The sequence below is a fragment of the Sus scrofa genome, chromosome 4, assembly GCF_054392235.1.
Source record: "Sus scrofa isolate SSC_HxYL_T2T_F1_AM1 chromosome 4, Sscrofa_HxYL_maternal_Yorkshire_Landrace_v2.0, whole genome shotgun sequence".
Classification (NCBI taxonomy): domain Eukaryota; kingdom Metazoa; phylum Chordata; class Mammalia; order Artiodactyla; family Suidae; genus Sus; species Sus scrofa.
Window position 1 is genome coordinate 104,617,575 of NC_139386.1, and position 21,076 is coordinate 104,638,650.

General features: G+C 46.6%; 1 protein-coding gene across 1 annotated transcript; it reads left to right on the forward strand.

The window, feature by feature from the left end:
- The first annotated feature begins 2,194 nt into the window (after positions 1-2,194).
- Positions 2,195-19,866, forward strand: ACP6 (acid phosphatase 6, lysophosphatidic). Its single transcript, XM_085023133.1, has 11 exons — positions 2,195-2,480; positions 2,564-2,855; positions 8,642-8,770; positions 8,889-9,019; positions 9,372-9,451; positions 12,584-12,671; positions 13,444-13,576; positions 14,566-14,666; positions 17,087-17,182; positions 18,885-19,050; positions 19,671-19,866. The coding sequence occupies exons 2-11, from the start codon at positions 2,637-2,639 to the stop codon at positions 19,812-19,814; spliced, it is 1,287 nt and encodes a 428-aa protein (XP_084879259.1). The 5' UTR covers positions 2,195-2,480; positions 2,564-2,636; the 3' UTR covers positions 19,815-19,866.
- Positions 19,867-21,076: the final 1,210 nt, after the last annotated feature.

Genomic DNA, 21,076 nt, shown 5'->3' on the forward strand with positions numbered 1-21,076 from the left:
TGCTAGTCAGATTCGTTAACCACTGAGCCATGATGGGATCTCCCGCTTTCAGTTTGTAATGCTATCAAGACACACAATCAAACTCTGGGAATGGGCTGGGCCAGGGCAAAAACTGTGACAATGTGCAGTGTGCCACAATGACCCTTCCTGACAGTAGGACATTCAGAAGTTTCTAGTTGGTGAACAAGTTTAGACTCGGTTCAGGAGCCTTTCTCCATAAATGCCCTCACATCTGGCCCAGTTTGACTCAAGGATAGAATTTGAATGATGACAGAACTGGTTGGATGTTGTTAAAAAGAAAACCACAGTTCCCAAATGATGTCACTTGTGCTAAAGCTCAGATACCAAATCCAGCTTTAGTATGTAGGTTTAGTACCTATATCTAATTGCACAAGTAAGGTAATCTCTCACACAGTCCCTTTCAATCATTTCTTTCATTCCCCACCTTCCAAAAGGCAATCTGCATGATAAAACCCTTGCCTCTCCCTTTCTCTGCCCCCCTTCCCAGAAGTCCCAGCCTAAACCATAAACCTTTCTTTTCTTTTATTAGTACCTTCTTGCCCTACCCTCCTCCAGCCTATTAAAAATCTTTCATTTTGTACAACTCTCCCTAGTGCTCTTCTGGTTGCAAGAAGGAATGCTACCCAACTTACAAAGAGTTTAAGCCAATTAAATCTTCAAATTTACTCAGTTGAATTTTTTTTTTTTTTTTTTTTTTTTTTTTTTTTTTTTTTTTTTTTTTTAGGGCCACACTTGAGGCATATGGAAGTTCCCAGCATACAAACAGAGCCACAGCTGCTGGCCTACACCACAGCCATAGTCACAGCCACAGTCACGCAGGATCTGAGCCACGTCTGTGACCTGCACCATAGCTCACTGAAAGGCCAGATTCCCCCACCCACTGAACGAGGCTGGAGATGGAACCCATATCCTCATGGATACTAGTTGGATGTGTTTCTGCTGAGCCACAACAGACACTTCCGATTTTTTTTTTTTTTTTTTTTTTGTCTTTTTGCCATTTCTTGGGCCACTCCCGTGGCATATGGAGGTTCCCAGGCTAGGGGTCTAATCGGAGCTGTAGCCACCGGCCTACACCAGAGCCACAGCAACGCGGGATCCGAGCCGCGTCTGCGACCTTCACCACAGCTCACGGCAACGCTGGATCGTTAACCCACTGAACAAGGGCAGGGATCAAACCCTGAACCTCATGGTTCTTAGTCGGATTCGTTAACCACTGCGCCACAAAGGGCGCACAACTTGACTTTTGTCTTGAGATGGACACAGATGGTTTGATTGTGCCCTGTTGGAAAGTTCAGGAACAAAGGCCTGGGGCAGCTGTATATCCATGAAAAACCATACTGGCAAGTGGTTAAGGTTAGCTAAGGTGCTTAGTCTCTGGGACATCTGCAGGCAAGGCTTGGATTTTTTCCTCAAGAAATATTCTGGATGTAAGTAAACACATCAGTGAGCTTGAAGTTCTATAGGTTGGCAAAGATTTAAGCCTCTTTAAACATAGAAGGAGGGGGGAAGTTCCTGCTGTGGCTCAGAGATTAAGAACCTGACTGTTATCCATGAGGATGCAAGTTCCATCCCTGGCCTCACTCAGTGGGTTAAGGATCCTGCGTTGCCTTGAGCTGTGGTGTAGGTCACAGGTGCGGCTAGGATCCTGCGTGGCTGTGGCTGTGGCTTAGGTGGGCAGATACAGCTCCAATTAGACCCCTAGCCTGAAACTTCCATATGCCGTGACTACGGCCCCGAAAAGAAAAAAAAAAAAAAAAAAGACAGTAAATGAAAATTATATATAAAGCGCCTAGTGTCGCCCTTTGCAAATATAAGTAGGTGTCTTGTCTCGTTAACTCAGGAACCCCAACTTCCAAGACTACAAGGAAGTCTTCTACACTCCCTAGGCTCAAAAATAGATCCTTTCCACTACCCAATCCTACCCATCTTCACGTTTTCCTACCCTAATTGCCCGACAAACTCGCGGATTCACTCCCACACACTGAAAACCTAGTCCTGGAGAGTTCCAACGAGCCGGCTTCAGGGGCGAGGCCTTCTGCCCAATGCGGAGGAAAATACCTCCCAGGGAGGGCCCGCGGCGCGCAGCCTTGTGGGAGTTGTAGTTCTAGGAACTCAGAGCCCCCGGACAGACGTCACCGCGGGACTCGTTTCCCGTGCTCCTCGGCGCGGGTCCACTTGGGGCAGGTTCCTGAGTGGGTGAGATAACGAGTGGAAGCTTATAGAAAAGTGGAGTCACTGCAGTCGAGGAACTCACGGCTGGTTCCTGTCATTTAAAGAATACTAGACGCCAAACTTGCAATACAAGTTTAAGGGCGAAAGATGAGCTAAGCTCCCGCCTGTCCATTTTGCGGCAGCAGCGGCCAAGCCCGACCCGGGTTAAAATTCCCGGGGAGTCTTCGCTGCTCACAGCTCCTCTTCTTACTCCACTCTCCCACTCGGGGTCCCCTTCAGGGCTGGGAGTCTCAGCGGTCTCAGATTGGTGTCGGGGGTGGGCGGATGTGCTCTCCCGCCGACTCCCGGGAACTTGGGGGAGGCCGCTGAGCCCCGTCGCCCGCGGAAGACTTGCGTTCGCTTTCTGCACCCTCACCCGGGAGGGCAACCCAGGGGATTCCACCATGATCTCCGGTCTCTTCAGGGTGCGCCTGTGGGCCCCAGTGGGCGTCTTCACGTCGCTGGTACATTGTCTCCACCAGCGGCGGGTGGCCCTGGCCGAGCTGCGGGGGGCGGACGACCAAAAGGCAGTCGACCAAAGCTTGCTGGAGCTGAAAATGGTGCAAGTCGTGTTTCGACACGGGGCGCGGAGTCCTCTCAAGCCGCTCCCGCAGGAGGAGCAGGTGAGAAATCGGCGGGGCTGATGGAGGCAAGGACTGTGTGGCCAAGCCGTGGCGGGCCAGGCACTTCGCCCCAACACGAGCTTTTGGAATTTTATTCTCATGCAGCGGGGGTTCGGACTGGGTCCAGATGAACGGAAGATAGTTTGAACAAAGGTGCTGGTGCCCTCTGTCCCCAGCCCTCTGGGGCCCTCTGATTGTAGGGCAGTCCTGGGAACTTAAAGTTATGTCCCTGATGGCTGTGATGTATAGCACAGCCTCCTGAAGTGTGTATAAATCGCCTAGGAATCTTGTTAAAATGCAGATTCTGATTCAGCAGGTGCTGGATAGGGCCTGAGATTCTGCATTCTAATAAGTATTTGCGTGAACTTGAGTACAAGTGACTTGTGTGACCATTTTGACAATTTGTCAGAGAGTGAGTTGCAAGGAACTTTGTGACAGGAACAACCCTAACTGAAATAAGAGTGGATAACAGAGGTTAATATCTTTGGGAATAGATTTTACTTCAGCCTTCTCTCAGGGTTTGCTGGAGACCATTTGCGATCCCTTGAATCAGGTTCTTCGGTAACAAGTGCTGTATCTTGAGGCTCATTTTGGGCTTCTAAATCTATTGTACAAGGAATCAGAGGTAGAAAAAAAATTAAAAAGTATTAGTCTTGTGGCTTTGTTTTGAAATGTGCCTGATTTTGGTCAGGATAATTATGATTAAAACACAAATTGTTTTTAAGATGATTATGTTTTCTGGATTTGATTCTTGGGGAAAGCCAGTAAAGATCTCTTGGCCTTTCATAGCAGCAGGCCTGGAGTTAAATAATTGTCTTCCTATTGAAGATAAATAGGCAATCTGAAATCCCCAGGCATCTAGGTGTCAAACTTACCTGTGAGGTGTTTTTGCTTTGTTGCTCCTCCAGGTTGATGTTGGGGCAAGTTCAACAAGATATCCAGACGTAATATTGGATATACTCATGATGATAGTTGCTTTAAGAAACCCTTAGAGTTGTGTCCTCCCATTGTACAACCAAAAATCCAATTTTTAAAGCTGGCTGCACATGAAATCAGACCTCTACAGCACTTCCCATGTACATAAATAAATTTTGGTCTGCACTTTATTCTATTATCAGGTTTCTAGTTAGCTTTATACCAAATTCTTTATGGTACCAGAATTCCTTCCCTTGTCTTTCCCTTCCTTCTTTCTTTTCTTTTTCTTTTCCTTTTCCCTTCCTTCCTTCCTCTCTCTCTTTCTCTTCCTTTCTTCCTACCTTTCTTTCTTTCTTTCTTAGATGCTTGGATCTTTTCTCAGTCCCTTACTTTGCCTTTTATATTAGGTCATGAAATTTTCCTTACGGTTTTGTGCCTCGCCTGTCTCTTGTGTACTCCCCTTTCTTCTCCATTTATTCTCTGTGTAGAAAGGCTATATGAAAAAATAACATATAGGAATAGAAGACAAAGTTATCAGTGGTAGCAGAGAATAAAAGTCTGACTGTCTATGCCTGGACCTCCTATGTATAGTATATGTACTCCCTTCCGGGGAAAATGATTTAGATTCTTTTGGGGCCTTCTCCTGAGCCACAGGGTGTGTGATGGATATCTTCTGCCTTTATGTTAGAAGGGGCAGTTGTAGCTCAGGTAGAATGTCAGCTTCATTTGTCTTTTTTAGTTACAAAATATAGAGCATCTGAGTTCTCAGTTTCATTTTGCAGTTAGGTAGGGCACATTACCCTTCTTGCCTGCTCACATTCTCCAGACTTTAGGAAGATGCATTAAAAATCTTTGATTATCTTGTATAAAGTCTTGTGCATAAAAGTTGGTGTAGAACCAACTCTTGTTCAACTTAGACTGTGAGTAGTTTCTGAATGTTCTTGTTCAGGTTTTTTGTTTTTTTGTTTTTTTCAGGCTCCAATTTGATAAAGGTTGTTAATGAGATTTTCTAATCTTCCTGGTTCTGGTATTAATTATACTCAGTAAGGCAACAATTCTAAAACTAAAATTGCCTTCGATAGAGGTTTCCAGGCTTCTGACTGGTTGATAGATGAACATATGTGACAAGTCACTCCATTCAGTTATCTCACAAATCCTCAGAAAATATTATTTTTTAAAACTAGATGTTTTACTGAGTTGTTTTCTTATGGCTTGAATGGTTGTGGAATTAAACTGACTTCATCAGAGTATTGTATCTTTGCCCCGGAAATAAAGCTCTGATGGAGTTCCCGTTCTGACTAGTATCCATGAGGAAGTGGGTTAGATCCCTGGCCTCACTCAGGGGGTCAGAGATCCGGTGTTGCTGTGAGCTGTGGTGTAGGTTACAGACATGGCTCAGAGCTGGCATTGCTATGGCTGTGGCATAGGCCAGCAGCTGTAGCTTGGATTCAACTCCTAGCCTGGGAACTTCCGTATGCTGCAGATACAGCCCTAAAAAGGGGGGAAAAAAAAAGTAAAGCTCTGGAACTTGATTGGCCATTTTTTCTGATCATTACATTAGATCCAAGTAAACTTTCAAAAGATACATTTGGCCCTGCTCTCAGATTGCCCTCAGCTCCTCTCTATATGATGGTAAGATGGCCCCCAACCCAGGCAGATTCCTGTTTTTATAAAATAAAATCCAACCACCCTAGCACCACTGTTCATGAAGACATGTGGGTCCATATTTGTTTGATAGTGCAGATGAGCTGGAAAGAATGATGCCAGATGGGCTGGAAGGGATAATATCAGTCTCATTATTGATTAATACTTATCCAAACTCAGCTAAAAGAAGCAGTTTTCAGAAAGAATTACATGAAGGATATGCCAGTTGGTCCATTCATCCCTGTGCAGTGGTGGTTCTTAATCTTGGTGGGACATTGGACTCAACTGGGGAGCTTTAAAAAATACAGATGCCTAGGTCTCTCTCCCAGAGCTTCTGATTTAATTGGCCCATAGCATTCACACTCTGGTGCAGCTTTAGAATTCTCTGGACTGGATAGCTTTAGAAACGCTGAGGCCCAGGAGATTTGGAGGTTATTAGCCCAGGTAGGGGCTCAGACATGGGTAAGTCTTTAAAAAGTTCCCAGTGATACTAGTGTACAAAGTTTCAAATCATTAGTTTATTCTCAAATCTACACCTGGAAGTTTTTGTTTACTTTTATGTAGATTTTTTTCCCCCTTTTACCTGGAGTGTAGCTTATGGATCCAGTATAGTATTGTCTTCACAGAAACGTGCTATGTTGAGGGAACAGTGAGAAACAATCCCACAGAACTCATTGCTGTGACTACTGCAAAGATGTTCATTATATTACTCTATCCACTTTATGAGGACCCTTGGGAGGAATTTGCCTCTTAGCATGAGAAATGGTATGCTTCTCCTAAACAGTCGGCTTGCTTTTATCTAGCTGATCAAGTTTCTCCTTTTACATAAAAGCCAGAAAGCTGAATGCTGATCTTTTGGCCCATCTACAGGAAATATATGGATCTTCACAGTATGCATTTTTGAGAAAGTTTATGACCGTATCCATTTTTTTTTTTTTTTGCCCCTGTGCTCATTTGCTTTTGTCTCTCTTGCCTACTTAGAATTGGTTATCTTACTATAGTTTAGGTATTGCTATCACCTAAGTTAGTTCTTGAAAATGGAGTATGAATAAATAAATAAAATTATAAAGTTAATCTTTGCCACTAACTCTGGACCTGAAAAGCAGGAACAAGAAGCGAGCTGAGGGAGTTCTCATTGTGGCTCAGTGGTTAACAAATCTGACTAGGAACCATGAGGCTGTGGGTTCGATCCCTGGCCTTGCTCAGTGGGTTAACGATCCGGCGTTGCCGTGAGCTGTGGTGTAGGTTGCAGACGCGGCTTGGATCCCACGTTGCTGTGGCTCTGGTGTAGGCCAGTGGCTACAGCTTTGATTAGACCCCCAGCCTGGGAACCTCCACATGCCGAGGGATCGGCCCTAGAAAAGGCAAAAAGACGAAAAAACAAACAAACAAAAGAAGCAAGCTGAAAGAAGACGCAGAGGAATCAGTGGTCTGATCTGGAGAGGGGAAGAGAGAGGCATAGTGTCAGTATAGCTAGGGACAGGCTGGGCCAGCATGTAGATGTTCTGGAAGGCAGATGCTTATCTCTTGAACTAGAAGAAGCTATTCATATGATGAAAGTGCCCTAGCAAGATTATCTAGGTGGTTATGCATTGTAGAGGTCAAGGTTTGGTGTAGGGATGGGTGAGCAGTGGGGAGAGTCAGTTGTTTGAGTTTGGGGGATTAAGAGAATTGGGGTAGCACTGAGAAAGTCATAATACATTGGGAAGAGGAGCTGGTATATGGGATTAGAATAAAAGACCTTTTGAAAAGTGAATTTGGAGGATGGTTGACTTAGAAGGCTGTGTTAGCTTCAGGTGTACAGCAAAGTAAATCAGTTATACATATATATATATATCCATTCTTTTTCAAGATTCTTTTCCCATGTGGGTTATTACACAGTATTGAGTAGATTACTCTGTGCTATACAGTAGGTCCTTGTTACCTATTTTATATATAGTGGTGTGTGTGTGTCAATCCTAACCCCTTAATTATCCCCTCCCACACATTGCCCCCTTTCATGACCATGAATTCAGTTTCAGAATCTTTGAGTCTGTTTTTGTTTTGTAAGTTCTTTAGTGTCACTTTTTGGTTAGAGTCTACAGATTAGTGATCTCACATGCGATTTTTTTCCTTGTCTGACTTTACTTGTTGTGATAATTTCTATGTCCATCCATGTTGCTGCAAATGGCATTATTTCACTCTTTATGGCAGTCAGAATGGCCATCATCAAAAAATCTGCAAACAGTAAATGCTGAAGAGGGTGTGGAGAAAAGGGAACCCTCCTACACTGTTGGTGGGAAGCCAAATTGGTGCAACCACTATGGAAAACAGTCTGGAGGATCCTTAAAAAACTGAAAATAGAACTACCATATGATCCAGCATTCATATTCCTGAATATATCCAGAGAAAACCATAATTCAAAAAGGACATGCATCCCAATGTTCATTGCAACACTATTTAAAATAGCCAATGCATGGAAGCATCCTAAATGTCCATCAACAGAAGACTGGATAAAAAAGATGTGGTACATATATATATACACAATGGAATATTTCTCAGCCATTAAAAATACCTTTGTTTTTAAAATTGAAGTCATCACATCAGCCTCAATGAGTGAAGAATTTTAAGGGCAGTTGGAGCTGTGAGACCTGTGACTACTTGTTATATTTTGAAAACCATTAAAGTACAGTTGGGGCAGGAGCCAGATTCTAAGGAATAAGGATTATGGTGAAGAAGGGCAGCTACTTGTTTGATATACTGGATCAAAGGAAGGGAAATACATAGTAGTTACAAGGGGCATTAAGTAAGTCCCTAACAGGGGGCCATAAAACCCTGCAAATTCATTTCTTAAAAATTCTAACAAGTATATGGTCACTGAGATTATATTATATTCATTCATTTATTCATTCATTTGTTCATTCATTCATTTACCAAGTATTGGGTACCAGGCATTCTGGCTGCTTCTCCCCTTTACTTCAGTCTGGGCTTAGTGCCAGAGCAGCCTCTGAACAGTGAGTACTAGTGTAGCAATAATAGGACTTGGGCTAAGGACACCCGGAATAATAAATCAGAGTCTTTTCTCCCCTTAATTGGAGCTGGAGTTAAAGTTTCTTTTCTTTCTCCCCACAGGAAGGTTGCTGGTCAAGTGTCAGTGTGATTCCAGCTATATGCTCCTGGGTGTTAACGCTCTAAATAAGTTTCAAGAGCCTTTTTAAACACTGTGTTGTTTTTTGCAATCATGACAGGTGGAGTGGAAGCCCCAGCTATTAGAGGTCCCACCCCAAACTCAGTTTGATTACACAGTCACCAATCTAGCAGGTGGCCCAAAACCACATTCTCCTTTCGACTCTCAATACCAGAAGACCACACTGAAGGTGAGCAATGCTTGCCAGCTCTGGGAAGTGCCCTGCAGAGCTGACATGGTTTTCTCTGGGCTGAGTTGGGCAGGCTGTGAGAGGCTTTCATTCTCGTCTCTCTCCTCCCCCACCTCAGGGGGGCGTGTTTGCTGGACAGCTGACCAAGGTGGGCATGCAGCAGATGTTTGCCCTGGGAGAGAGGCTGAGGAAGAAATACGTGGAGGACACCCCCTTTCTTTCGCCAACCTTCAACCCAGTGGAGGTCTTGTGAGTCACTTGAAAATGGGCTGTTGTACCCAGAGTAGGGTCTTGGGCATGAGAGAACTTTCCCTGACCATCGTCCCCCCACCCCCCAGCCCTAGATGGTTCCCACTCTCAAGGTAATCTAGGGACAGTTACCCTAATGTAATAGGGTTCTTTGAACAGGCAGTCACTGGAGGTCCCATTCATTGGCCTTTAGGTCCCTGGGGCAGCCAGCCCACAGGGAGATAAAGGCTAATCCTGGCCCCACAGCTCCCTTTATGGAGTCTTGGAAGCTCTTCAGCTGCTCTGTGGAATAAGGTTGAATGGATATATAAATCTTCCTTTTATGAGTTTCTCTACCTTTTTTTTTTTCCAGCATTCGTTCCACTAACATATATCGGAACCTGGAGTCTACCCGGTGTTTGCTGGCTGGGCTTTTCCAACGTCAGAAAGAAGGTTTGAGTGTGGGGTCTACAAGTCAGCCCCTGGCCCTGAGGAGGTTTTTCTTCTCACTTCCAAAGCCCTTCTCTCTCTTTCTTGGTGCCTGTCCCCTTAGTCTCTCTACTTCTGCTCATGGGCTTCCATAGTATACTCGGTACTCTGGCGAACCCCTCCCAGATAGCCTTCTGCCACCCTTCCCAGCCTGACCTATACATTTGCAACAACGCATCAGCCACTCTGATGCCCCTCCAGCTCCTGACTTCTCTTAAGGGTCTACACAAGCTGCATGAGGCAGCCCCAGCCAGGTCTTGTGAACAATACCGGGAGCTTTTGGTTTAGTTGAGACACTGCTGAAAAGGAAGGGGCGGGGAGGGACATTTCCCTGAGACCCAGGTCTGCTGCTGGTCTTGGTGATAATCCACGGCATGACCCAGAGGGTTTTGACAGTATTCCATATGGCCTTTCCTACTTGAGAAAGTCTGTCCAGTTTGGGTTTTGACATATCCAACCAGTGAGTGATCATAACTAGTGGTTCTCAACCTTTTCACTACCAAGGACGACATTTATTATTTTCCCTATGGATCTCATGTATTGAGGGCCTTTGATGATCAAATGAAGCTGCATTTTGTCATTTGTAATTGATTCAAATTTACATTTAATTGCTGGTCTGAGTTTCAGATCATCATGACCGCCCCAATATTAAAATACTAAAATGACGCCATAGGGCAGAGGTTCTTGTTATTTTGTTTAGCTTCCTTCGCATTATCTCAAGTAGAGATAAAATTTCCATTAGGCTTTTTTAAAATATGTAAAATATAGAACCTCCAGGCCAAAGGACACTGGCCTTGCTCTCAGCTGAGTTGAGTACTGCTGCTAATTCTGGCTGAAGTTGGCTGCTGAACACAACATGTGCCCAAGTAACACAAAGCAATAGAGTGGACTGCCCCTTACTTCCTGGGAGCCCCTGAGCTTAGGAACAATCCACAGTGCCCAGCCTTCTGAAAGTTGTTCCCCTGCTCAGGTTCTAAAAGGCAGATGTCCTCTTCTCAGAATCACCAACATATAATTGAGGTAGGAAAGGTGTTTCTTGGTGGCAGCCTGATCACAGGCAGGTCTCAGACTCGGGCTGCCCCAGGTTTCCTGCAAGGATGGACGTGGTATCAACACCAGCCTCTGGTGTGGCTGTCCGGGTGGCTGCTCCCTGCCCTGGACCAGATACCCTCACACTCCAATTTGACTTCTGTCCTAGCTGCTTTCACACTTTGGCCAGGATCAATGGGCTTGAATAGACCAAAGAACCCCACGAGGTGCTATCATTTGTGAAACTGGTACAATTTGGGGATATTGTTTCCAGAGTAAAATCCTAGGGAAGTCCCAGAGGTTTTGTGTAAACTGCAGAAAATCAGGCTTGGGGGGTGTGGGTGGGGGAGAAGCTGAGGTTGTTGATCTGTACCATTTGGCCGTTCACTAATTCAACACATCTGAGTGCCAACTCAAATGTGGCTTATTTAGTATAAACTACGTCCAACATCCAGACACTAATGTCATGATAGGGATGATCATGTGTTAATTAGAGGTTTAAATCACAGATATTATTATTCTAACATTTCAAGGACTCAGTATACAACCAGCATTGTTCGGAGGGCTTTTTATATATTAACTTGTTTAATTCTTGTGATAACCCTGCAAAGTAGGTAACATCATCGCCAGTTTGTAGATAAGAGAACTAAGGCACACAGAGGCTCTATGATTATCCTAAGGACACAAAGCTGGTGAATGGAGGACCTGAGACTCAAAACTCTGGCAGTCTGGTTTCACAATCCATACTCTTCACCTTTATGCTCTGATGCTTCTCAGAGGACATGTGCATCTCAAGAGTCCTCTGGTCATTTGGTCTATTCTTTTTACAATGTGTTCTGCAAAACTCCAGGATTCTTCAGAGGGGTAAAAAACTACAGAAAAGGAGGGGGATGAGGCCTACAAGTAGACTCTGCCTTGTACCCCTACCTTAAAGCCATCAGCACTTTTTCTTTTATTACCTTATCTAATAGTGGGAGAAATAAAGCTTCTCTTGCCTTAGAAACAATTGCAAATCGCTTGTATTTGTCTCATCCCTTCCATTTTCACACGGGTCCCGGGGGAGGGAAGTGACTTCCCAAGGCCACCATGCTGGTTAGTTGTAGATTCAGGGCTAAACTCATGACTTTCAGTCACATCCCCTTCTTCTGTCCAGACCAATGACATAAGTCTGAATTCTGATATTCTATCAAAAGCTACTTTTAAAATCCTGGAGTTTTGACTATCAATAATTTTTTGGGGAATAATAGCTTTTTGGGGTTTAGCGTCACCCAGTCACTCCAAGGATTGACCTCAGTGAATTCCAAAAAGCTGCTGATGGGAGCTGTTTCTTTTGCCATCAGAGAAGGTGAGGCTGAGCTGTATAGACAAAGGAGCTGCCACAGGCTGTTGCCATCTCTGGCACAGAGCAAAGTGTGGGAAGGTGTTAGAGCACTTTCCTTGGGCACCAATGGGAGGGTCAAGGGTCCTTGTGAGCTCCGAGGAGGAGCAAGGTGTATAAGAAGCATTGCTTGTGCTCTAATCTTTGGTTGCTGGTAGTTCATCTAGAAGCCTGGCTTTTCTTTTGACTGAGGCTATGGGGTCTGAGAGGATTTGTGACCCTGTGGCCGCCTTTCTCAGATGGTCATTTAAGTCACCATATTGGCCTATAGGATTGGACTTCAGGCAGCAAGAACGTCACCTAGTTCGGATAAAGTCAGTGACTGCGTCTTCTTTATTAGAAGCCAAGTGCTGGTAGTATCTCCAGGCAGGCATTTTGGGGAATGGGTCACAGAAGTGCCAGTCTGATTCTGGCCTGTATCTGCTCTAGTCTATGGGTGGCCCAGCAGGAAGGGTTGTACTAGACAGAACAAGGCTGCTACTTGCTGTCTTCCTTGCTCAGACCACAGGGGAGCACCTGTTGGCAAGGCCAGGGCTGGTTGAAGGCATTCCCTGTCCTTAAGGAGTAACCTTGCCGATCCCTCCTGGAGCAGCCCCATCTGTGTAGACAAAGAGAAAAGGGAAGGGTGGAGATGCTGGGAAGAACTAGCTGAAGCGTCTTCCCGCCCGTGCTTCCCACCTTTCTTCCAGGGCCCATCGTCATCCACACCGACGAAGCAAGCTCTGAAGTCTTGTACCCCAACTACCAAAACTGCTGGAGCCTGCAGGAAAGAACCAGGTAATTGCCCCGGGTTCTAGCTCACGAGAGGAGGTCAGGCAGTGTTTTACACCTTTGCTGGCAGGCTCTGCCTGAACTGAGGGCCTGCCCACACTGGCTGTGCTGGTGGCTAATGGATGGGAGATACTAAGCTCAGGTCCAGGAAGTGAGGTGGCTCTTGCTCACAGTGACAGGCTCATGAAGGTACAGGAAGCCTGGGGAAAGCCACGCGCTAAGCTGGAGAGATGGCGTATACAGCCAGGAATAGGGTTTCACCATGTACCAAGTTTTATCCCCTCTTCTATCCTGGACTCAGAGGGGGCAGATGAAGAAATGTACACAAAAGATGAGTAAGCCAGTCAGATGGGCGAGCAGAAGAAGACAGATTCTCCTCCTCTGACAACGTGCTGCTGTGTGGGATAGATTGTTTTGGGCTGCTGGCACTTTTCAGTTTTGAGTTGTTTCTTGGCCGCACTAAAACTTTGTAGTATGTATTCTTCTGAAGAAGGAGAAGCAGACCTGGCCAAGCGTGCATTGTTTTAGGTATAACAGAAGGAGATGCTGGAGTGGGATTTGGGAAACCCAGGTTATCTTCTAGCCCATTCTGGTACTTGCTAACTTACTTTCACAAGTCATTTGGCCTCATAGAATTTTAGTTTATTCGTTTATAAAATGGCAACACTACTAGCTAACCCCAGTGAGTTGCTGTTGAGGATTCGATGAGATCCCAAATGATGAATGAGATCCCTTTACAATATGAGGGACTATAAGGAATGACTTTACTTGTTGGCAGAGGCCGGAAGCAGGCTGCTGCCTTGCAGCCAGGAATCTCAGAAGATTTGGAGACAGTGAAAGAAGGGATGGGCATTGCCAGTGGTGATAGAGTGGACTTCCTCATCCTCTTTGACAATGTGGCTGCTGAGCAGGTGGGATGGCCGTCCTCCTTAGGGCCTGGAAATCATGGGAGGGGGCCGGGCTCGGGGCGCGGTGGGGGGGGCTGGCTCCTGAGTTAGAACCTGGTGGGGGCCTCCTGGCTTGGAGGCAGCTGTAGCACTTGTGGGCAGAATGGATGTGGAAACTGAGGGGTGGGGAATAATGGGGGGGGGGAGCTCCTCACCAGGTTAGGTGCACAGACATTGAGCTCACCACCAGAGTTTCTTAAAGCATGTCCCCCAGAGTCCCCAGGTTGTGGGTGTGTATGATGTGTGCGGGCAGGGGTGCGGTGGGTGATGGGGAGGGAGGGATTATGGTCTCAAAAGTTTGGAATCCCTTTTCATTGGGTCACTTTTTGGAGAGTCTTTGTGCACATCAGCCTGTTAAAGAATCTGAGAAGCCTGTAGTAAAGAAAGCTGGTTAGTCTTTAAGTCATTTGTTCTTAAATGCGCTTAGCCGTAGAATCGTTTTCATCTAATAAATACTGAAGACCGCAAGTGGATCTTCCAAAGTCAGACACCCGGAGGCAGTATGGCCTGAATCCTTCTTCTCTTGGGAAGATGAGAGTGTGCCCTGAGGGCAGAGGTGCACGTTGTCCTCATGCATAAAATAGGTTTAAGGTTATAAAACAGGAGTTTACATAAAGTATTTATTCGGTATACATTTTGGAAATCATTCTGGGGAAAATGAAGGCCAAGTTGAAATTTATGAATTCCTTGCTATGGATTTTATCCAGGTTTTTTAAGCTTAAAAATTTACAGATGTTCTTTACTTTGAAATAGATGGGAGCATCAGAAAAGAAGGAAACCCAGTTTTTTCCTGGGCCTTCAGATCTCAAGGAATAGCTTCAGAGGGGCTTGGGGATAGAGGGTTTTGAGCTGATAGAGGAGCAGGCCCTTGAGGCCCCGTGGAAGCTGATCAGCTGCTTGGCCCAGAGGATGAGGAGCCTTTCTTTCTAAAACTGTACCCATGGCCCCTTCAGGTGCACAGCCTCCCGAGCTGCCCCACGCTGAGGAGATTTGCACGGATGATTGAGCGGAGAGCTGTGGACACAGCCTTGTACATCCTGCAAAGAGAAGACAGGTGAGGGGCCTTTCAGCTGCCGGCACAAAGTCACGCCTGGTCAGGCCTCCCGGTGTCAGGGGAAGGGGGCTCACCTGGCCCCCGCAACCCCTGCCAGCTGGCATCTCTGTGTGTAGAGGCTGAAATCCCCCCATTCTGCTGGCTTTCTGGAGGGACTCGGCCCTCCGTCCTTCCATTTCCGGAAATGGGACTGGTGACCTAGTGCTTCCATTCACTGTTGTACGAAACTAAGAGCTATCACTCGACTGAGTTTCTCTTAATCACTGGCCTTTTCCCTTTCATTTTAAATTTCAAAGGTTTTGGGGGCAGGGGATGCTGAAGAAAGACTCAATACCGCACACTTTATCCATCACATTACAATTTACGAATCATCTTCCTGTTCTTGCTGTGAGGTAGGGGTCATAACCCTGATAAGCCCTGGCTTTAAAGAGTTGAAGAAACTGGGCCTGCGAGATGCAGACTAGCTTGCCCAGGCTTAGTTAGCCAGTGGCCGGGACAGGACTTGGACCCACGTCTTCTGATTATCAATCCTGTTTTCTCTATTTTACAGATTAACGTAGGGCTCTGTCTTTAGAAGGCCTATTTCCTGACAACCAGAATGGAGAGTTTCTGTTTTACCAAATTTCAAAAAATGCATTTTTCTGATTGGTTAAAAGCATTCAGCTCGGGGAATTCCTGTTGTGGTGCAGTGGTTAACGAATCCGACGAGGAACCATGAGGTTGTGAGTTCAATCCCTGGCCTCGCTCAGTGGGTTAAGGATCCGGCATTGCCATGAGCTGTGGTGTAGGTCACAGATGGGGCTTGGATCCTGAGTTGCTGTGGCTGTGGTGTAGGCTGGTGGCTACAGCTCCGATTAGACCCCCAGCCTGAGAACCTCCATAGGCTTTGGGTGTGGTCCTGGAAAAGACAAAAAGACAGAAAAAAAAAAAAGCATTCAGCTTGTATTCAGAATAGATGACTTGGTGGAAAAGGAGGAAGGAAAGTAGAGGAACAGTCCTGGGGAAGAGAGGTGGGAGGAAAAAGCAGTATTCTAAGAATCTGCTTGATCTTGCATAAGAATAAGAGCCTCTGCCTCCTTTTCTCCCACTCAGTCACTGTGTTCACTTTGCTCTTGCCTAGACATCCAGAAGGCTCTAGCCACGCCACTCCACTTGCTGCCACTCCCTATGACTTGCTAACTTCCCTCATCTTTTCCTGAGGTCCCACCAGACCTAAATTGTGCCTCACTGCCTTTCCCTCCACCAGCACACATACACACATATTCAGGCTTTGTGGCCCAAACATTATCTATTGCAACTGCTTATCTGGGCCCCTGGAGTATGAAAGCAGCCATAGGTGATATGCAAACAAATGGGCCCAGCTGGGTTCCAATAAAACTTTGTTTACAAAAACAGGCAGAAGGGTTGGATATGGCCCACTGGCTGTAGTTTGCTTTCTCCTGGTGTAAAGCATTTTAAACAAGGCCTGATCCTTTGTCCTTTCCACTAGCCCTGGTTTCATAAAACTCATGTTTCTTCAAGGACAAATGGTTACACCTTCACATTGCTGTCTGACCCAGCTTGGCCTACACACATTCTTCTGGAAAGTGTATGTTGCACGTGGTATTGGTTGCCTACCCCTCAGCTATTACACCAACATTCCTTGATTTATAAAGGTGGCCATTTACCCAGTCACCACGTAAAAGGATGAGTCTCAGCCAATCAAGGCAACCCTGTTTCCTTTGGTCAGTGATTGGGTTCCGGGAATTCTGGGAGAGGTTTTTATTTTCTTTGATAAAAAGTGAGAGGCCCCCAAACCAAGCCTTTTTGCTGCTTACTTGCCCCCATCCTCCTGCTTTGTTTGCTACTATGAGAAGACTCGCTTTGAGTTGAGGTAGCCACCTTGTGACCATGAGGTGACAAGCCTGAGAAGGCGAGCAGTGGCGCTGCAGTGCCGGCTGTGGGAGCACTGTCCCTGAACTTCTTGTTAAGTTAGAAAAGTCTTTCTGGTCTCAGCTGCAAAGAAGGGAGGCTGGCACAGAGAAAGCGTAGTTTAGGATGTTCCTTCAGATCACGCTTCTCAGGGTCTTCTGGAATTCACTACGCTCTGGCCTTCCCAGTTTGGTTCTTTTAATCATGAGGGCCTGGTTCTCCATGTCTTATCCTGTTTCCCACAGCCTCATCCCTCCCGTCTCAGCTGTATTCACGCCAGGTCTACATCCTGGTGCCGTGATTGTTAGCTGTCTTTGTGCATAGGGAGCCCTTGAACTTGAGGCAACACTGTTTCTCTCCTTAGTGCTTATCACTGTCCCTCAAGCATTCCTTGTCTTTTTCTCAGCTCTGTCTGATCAGGTTCATGAGGTGCAAGGGGGCAGAACCAGCCTGCATCCCCTGCATGCTGAGCGCCCACTGGGTACTTAAATACTGTTCACTCGCCGTAGGGAAGGTCTTCAGATGGCAGTCGGCCCATTCCTCCACATCCTGGAGAGCAATCTCCTGAAAGCTGCAGACCCTGCCACTCCATCCGGCAAAACCAGGTACCTGGCCCAGCACCTCGGCTTTGTGCAGCTTGGTGGGGGGTGTCGGGCTGGGGCTGCAGGGAGGGAACCCAGGCAGTAGGGGTCAAGAACGGGCTGTCAGTGACCAAAAGAAGATGTTAAAGAAGCCACAGGCTCCACTCCCAACATTTCTACCTTTCTGCCTGCCACACCTGTCCTACCATGTTTTGAAATTTTTATTTTCGCAAAAAAGAACACTAAATCTATTTTTCCATTTTTTTACTAATTGAGCATGTGTTCAGTGAAACGGCTAATTTTGGTATCAGACGGGCTTGGTATTATCCCGAGTAGGGTAATATCCCATATATCCCCAAACAGTGATAATTGCTTAATAGGTGGTTTAAATACCTTGATTGAGTATATAGAAGGGTAGGGTTTCTACTAGGAATTTTAAAATGTTAGAAGTGGCTCATGAACCCCACTGCCACTTTTGTAGTGCCGGAAACCCCAGGTGAGGGACCACAGATTTGGAATGTTAGGTGTCCCAGGCATTTGCTAAGCAAAGAGTGGTCTGCAGATAAACAGCTTCACCATCACCTGAAATTGTTAGATTCCGGTATCAGCCTGACCCACTGAATCAGAATCTGCATTTTAACAAGATCTCCAGGTGGTCTGTAAGCACCCTAATATTGGAGAAGCACTGTTGTAGACTGCCTTCTTGAGAGAAAGAATAGTTAGAAATGTACCATGAGTGGGAAAGGTAGGGGGACAATGAGTCGAAAGAGGAATACTCAGGAACTTTTGGCCAAGATTTTAATAGCAAATCATGTGGATGTTCTTCCTGGTCCTTCACAGACCTGCAATGATAATATATTTCTCATCAGCCTTGGCCACCCTTGCCCCCCTTGGCCTTGGGTCTGTGGAATACTCTAATATCCAACACTAGTCTTCTAGGTTGCGACTCAACAAATAAAACGCTTGATCTTTCCCAAGAGATCAATACAGGGCTCAGGCAGATTTAGATTAAAATGGCAATTTTAGGAGTTCGCATTATGGCTCAGTGGGTTACCAACCCGACTAGTATCCATGAGGATGTGGGCTCGATCCCTGGCCTGACTCAGTGGGTTAAGGATCCGGTGTTGCCATGAGCTGTGGTGTAGGTCGCAGATGTGGCTCTGGCTCGGATCCTGCATTGCTGTGGCTGTAGCATAGGCTGGTGGCTGTAGCTCTGATTCAACCCCTAGCCTGGGAACTTCCACATGCCGTAGGTGTGGCCCTAAAAAGCGGGGAAAAAAAAAAAAAGGCAACTTTATTACTGACTAAAGCCATTTGGAGAATGTCTTGAGAGCCAAATAGGCTTAATAATGAAATGGACTTAATTCCCTTAAGCTGTGAGCTGCCCCAACAAAGAGCGCTTGTGCTACCTAACTCATCACATGGCTGAGATTAGGAAGAACACTTGTGAGAGGAGAGGTAGGGTGGTGCCTCACCCACTCAGTCTCTTCACAACTCACCAGGGGAGGAGTAGGTGGGTGTGTGGGCAGGAGGAGGCCTGGGCAGCTACTCCAGTAGGGGTCTGTCCACTTCAACAGGGAGAGTGGGGACAAGCGTTCTCCCCACCATCTGCTTCAAAGGCCCGGTTGAGTTCTAGATGGAACCCAGTTCCCTCAAAGGAGGCCGGCAGTGTCCTGGCCTCCAGGGTCCTGAGGTCAAGAATGGTGGAACTCTTTTCCTCTTGCAGAAAACTGTACCTGTATGCAGCTCATGACGTGACCCTCATGCCTCTCTTAATGGTCCTGGGGATTTTTGACCACAAATGGCCCCCGTTTGCTGTTGACCTGACCATGGAGCTCTACCAGCACCGGAAATCGAAGGAGTGGTTCGTGCAGCTCTATTACCATGGGGAGGTAAGACCCCTGCAGTGGGATTGGGAGGTGGCTGGGCAAGCCCACCCACCTGGTTTAGCGCCAAGTCTTCCTGCTCCGGCCCAGGGAGTCACCACGGGTCCATGGGCTCTCCTCCGGGGGCTGTAGCCCAGGAAAAAGGCAGAACTTGGCATATAATGGTAGGCGGGGGCTTGGGCTCTATTCCATCACAGATTCCTTCTAAGAACAGGAGCACCTTTCTCTTCTCCTGTCTGTGTCAGGATGTAACATCCTGACTGCAAGGCCCGTCTTGAAAATTAATGATGAAGTCTTTGGGAGGTGATGTGTGCTCTTAGCACTTTGGGGGCCTTCAGCAGGTTGCTGTCCAGGGGAGGCTAGAGCACTCCCCAAGGGTTAAACCTTTACCAGCTCAGGGGTAAACATGAACGTGTATTCTCAGTCCATTCAACCAACAGTCACTGAGTGACTTTCCCAGGCAGGGCATAGCGCTCTTAATCTGGAGGCTGACCCCTTAAGAGGGCTTTCCCGGCTCTTAGAGGTGTGCAGACGCATTCCACTGAGTCCGAGCCTTTCTGATCCTTGGGCACAGCTGCAAACAGCCAGCGTCCTCAGTGCCCTGCTGAATAATGTCTCTTCCACAGGAGCAGGTGCCAAAAGGTTGCCCTGACCGGCTTTGTCCCCTGGACAAGTTCTTGAACGCCATGTCAGTGTATTCCTTAAGCCCAGAAAAATACCACACACTCTGCTCTGAAGCACAGGTGACGGGGCTTGGAAATGGAGAGTAATTTGTACAAGCAGGATGTGTTGATTTTTTTAAATAAAATGCCTTTTACACAATGCCTCCGGCTGTTGTGTCTGGAGGAGGCAGGGACAAAGGTTAATGTACTTTACCATAAGGTAAGGGTGTTTCCTTCATGTGGGGTACTAAGGTCTCTTCTTGAGAGGAAAAGGGGTGGTTACAAGGTTTAGAGCGAAAGGATATATCCTATTTTGTGGCTTGATTTCTGCGGCCAGAAAGCAGTTGCCTGTGACATGGGCCAGGCACATCATGACCCTGTAGAATTGTGTGGGGTTTTGGACTTCAGTTCTTTTTCCCTGTCTTCATTTCACAAACATATATTGAACATGTGCTAAGTCGCAGTCGTTATACAGGTGAAAGCTTTCTGCTCTCAAGTTGTTTTAGCCCAGTAGGAGAGGCAGGGAAGTAAGTCAGTGATGACAAGGCAGTATGTTTCATTATGTGACAAGGTACCTCAGGGGCTCTTTGGGTACAGGGGGGACACCCCCACCCTGGTTGACAAGGGCTGAGGGTCTTCCTGGGAGGCTCTGCTGTGATCTGAGTAAAGTGGGTGAGTGGGAGTTAACCGGGTAATCCATGAGGAAAGGGTGTTACGTAAAAGATGAGCTCGAGGGTCAAGGTACACTGCTGGGCAGTGAGGTGGAGCCTGGCTGGGAGACCCAGCAGGGAGATGCAGGGAGGACTCTGGCTCCTGGTGGCTGTAGCCCCAGGAGCGTGGATGAAGGCTCTGCATGGTGGGTCAGAACCACTCTCAACACCGTTGCTCCACCTTGATCTGGGACCCCAAGGTTACCTGATGATCTCCTCATTTCCTTAACAATTATCTCATTCTTCCCAGAATCTATTTCAAACGTTCGCTGATCTCAAGCCACCAATCCCTTTACTGCTTAGAGAAAATAGCAAGCATAAAATCTTCTCTGCTTCCTACCGTCTCTATGTTGATGACCCCCAGATCACTTCTCTAGTTCAAATTCCACTTCAGACACTCACGTCCACTTGGATGTCCCGTCGGCACAAAGCCTGCCCTCTCTCCTCCCAGACCCACTCCTCCCACAGCCCTCCCCATCTGCATGGAAGACACCCCCACCATCCACTCAGTCACTAAACCAGAAGTCTATCCTTGTCTCCTTCCTCTCACATTTTCCTATGTCTAATCAGTTAAGTTCTATCAATCCTACCTATTTTTTTCTTGAATCTATTCATATCTTTTCATCCTTAACCTTCAATATCCCCTCACCCTACTAATTA

Coding starts and splice junctions, on each gene's coding strand:
- ACP6 (XM_085023133.1), top strand. CDS start 2,637: ATGATCTCCGGTCTCTTCAGGGTGCGCCTGTGGGCCCCAGTGGGCGTC. Junction 9,452..12,583: donor TTTCCAACGTCAGAAAGAAG/GTTTGAGTGTGG, acceptor CCTTTCTTCCAG/GGCCCATCGTCATCCACACC. Junction 19,051..19,670: donor AGCTCTATTACCATGGGGAG/GTAAGACCCCTG, acceptor TCTCTTCCACAG/GAGCAGGTGCCAAAAGGTTG.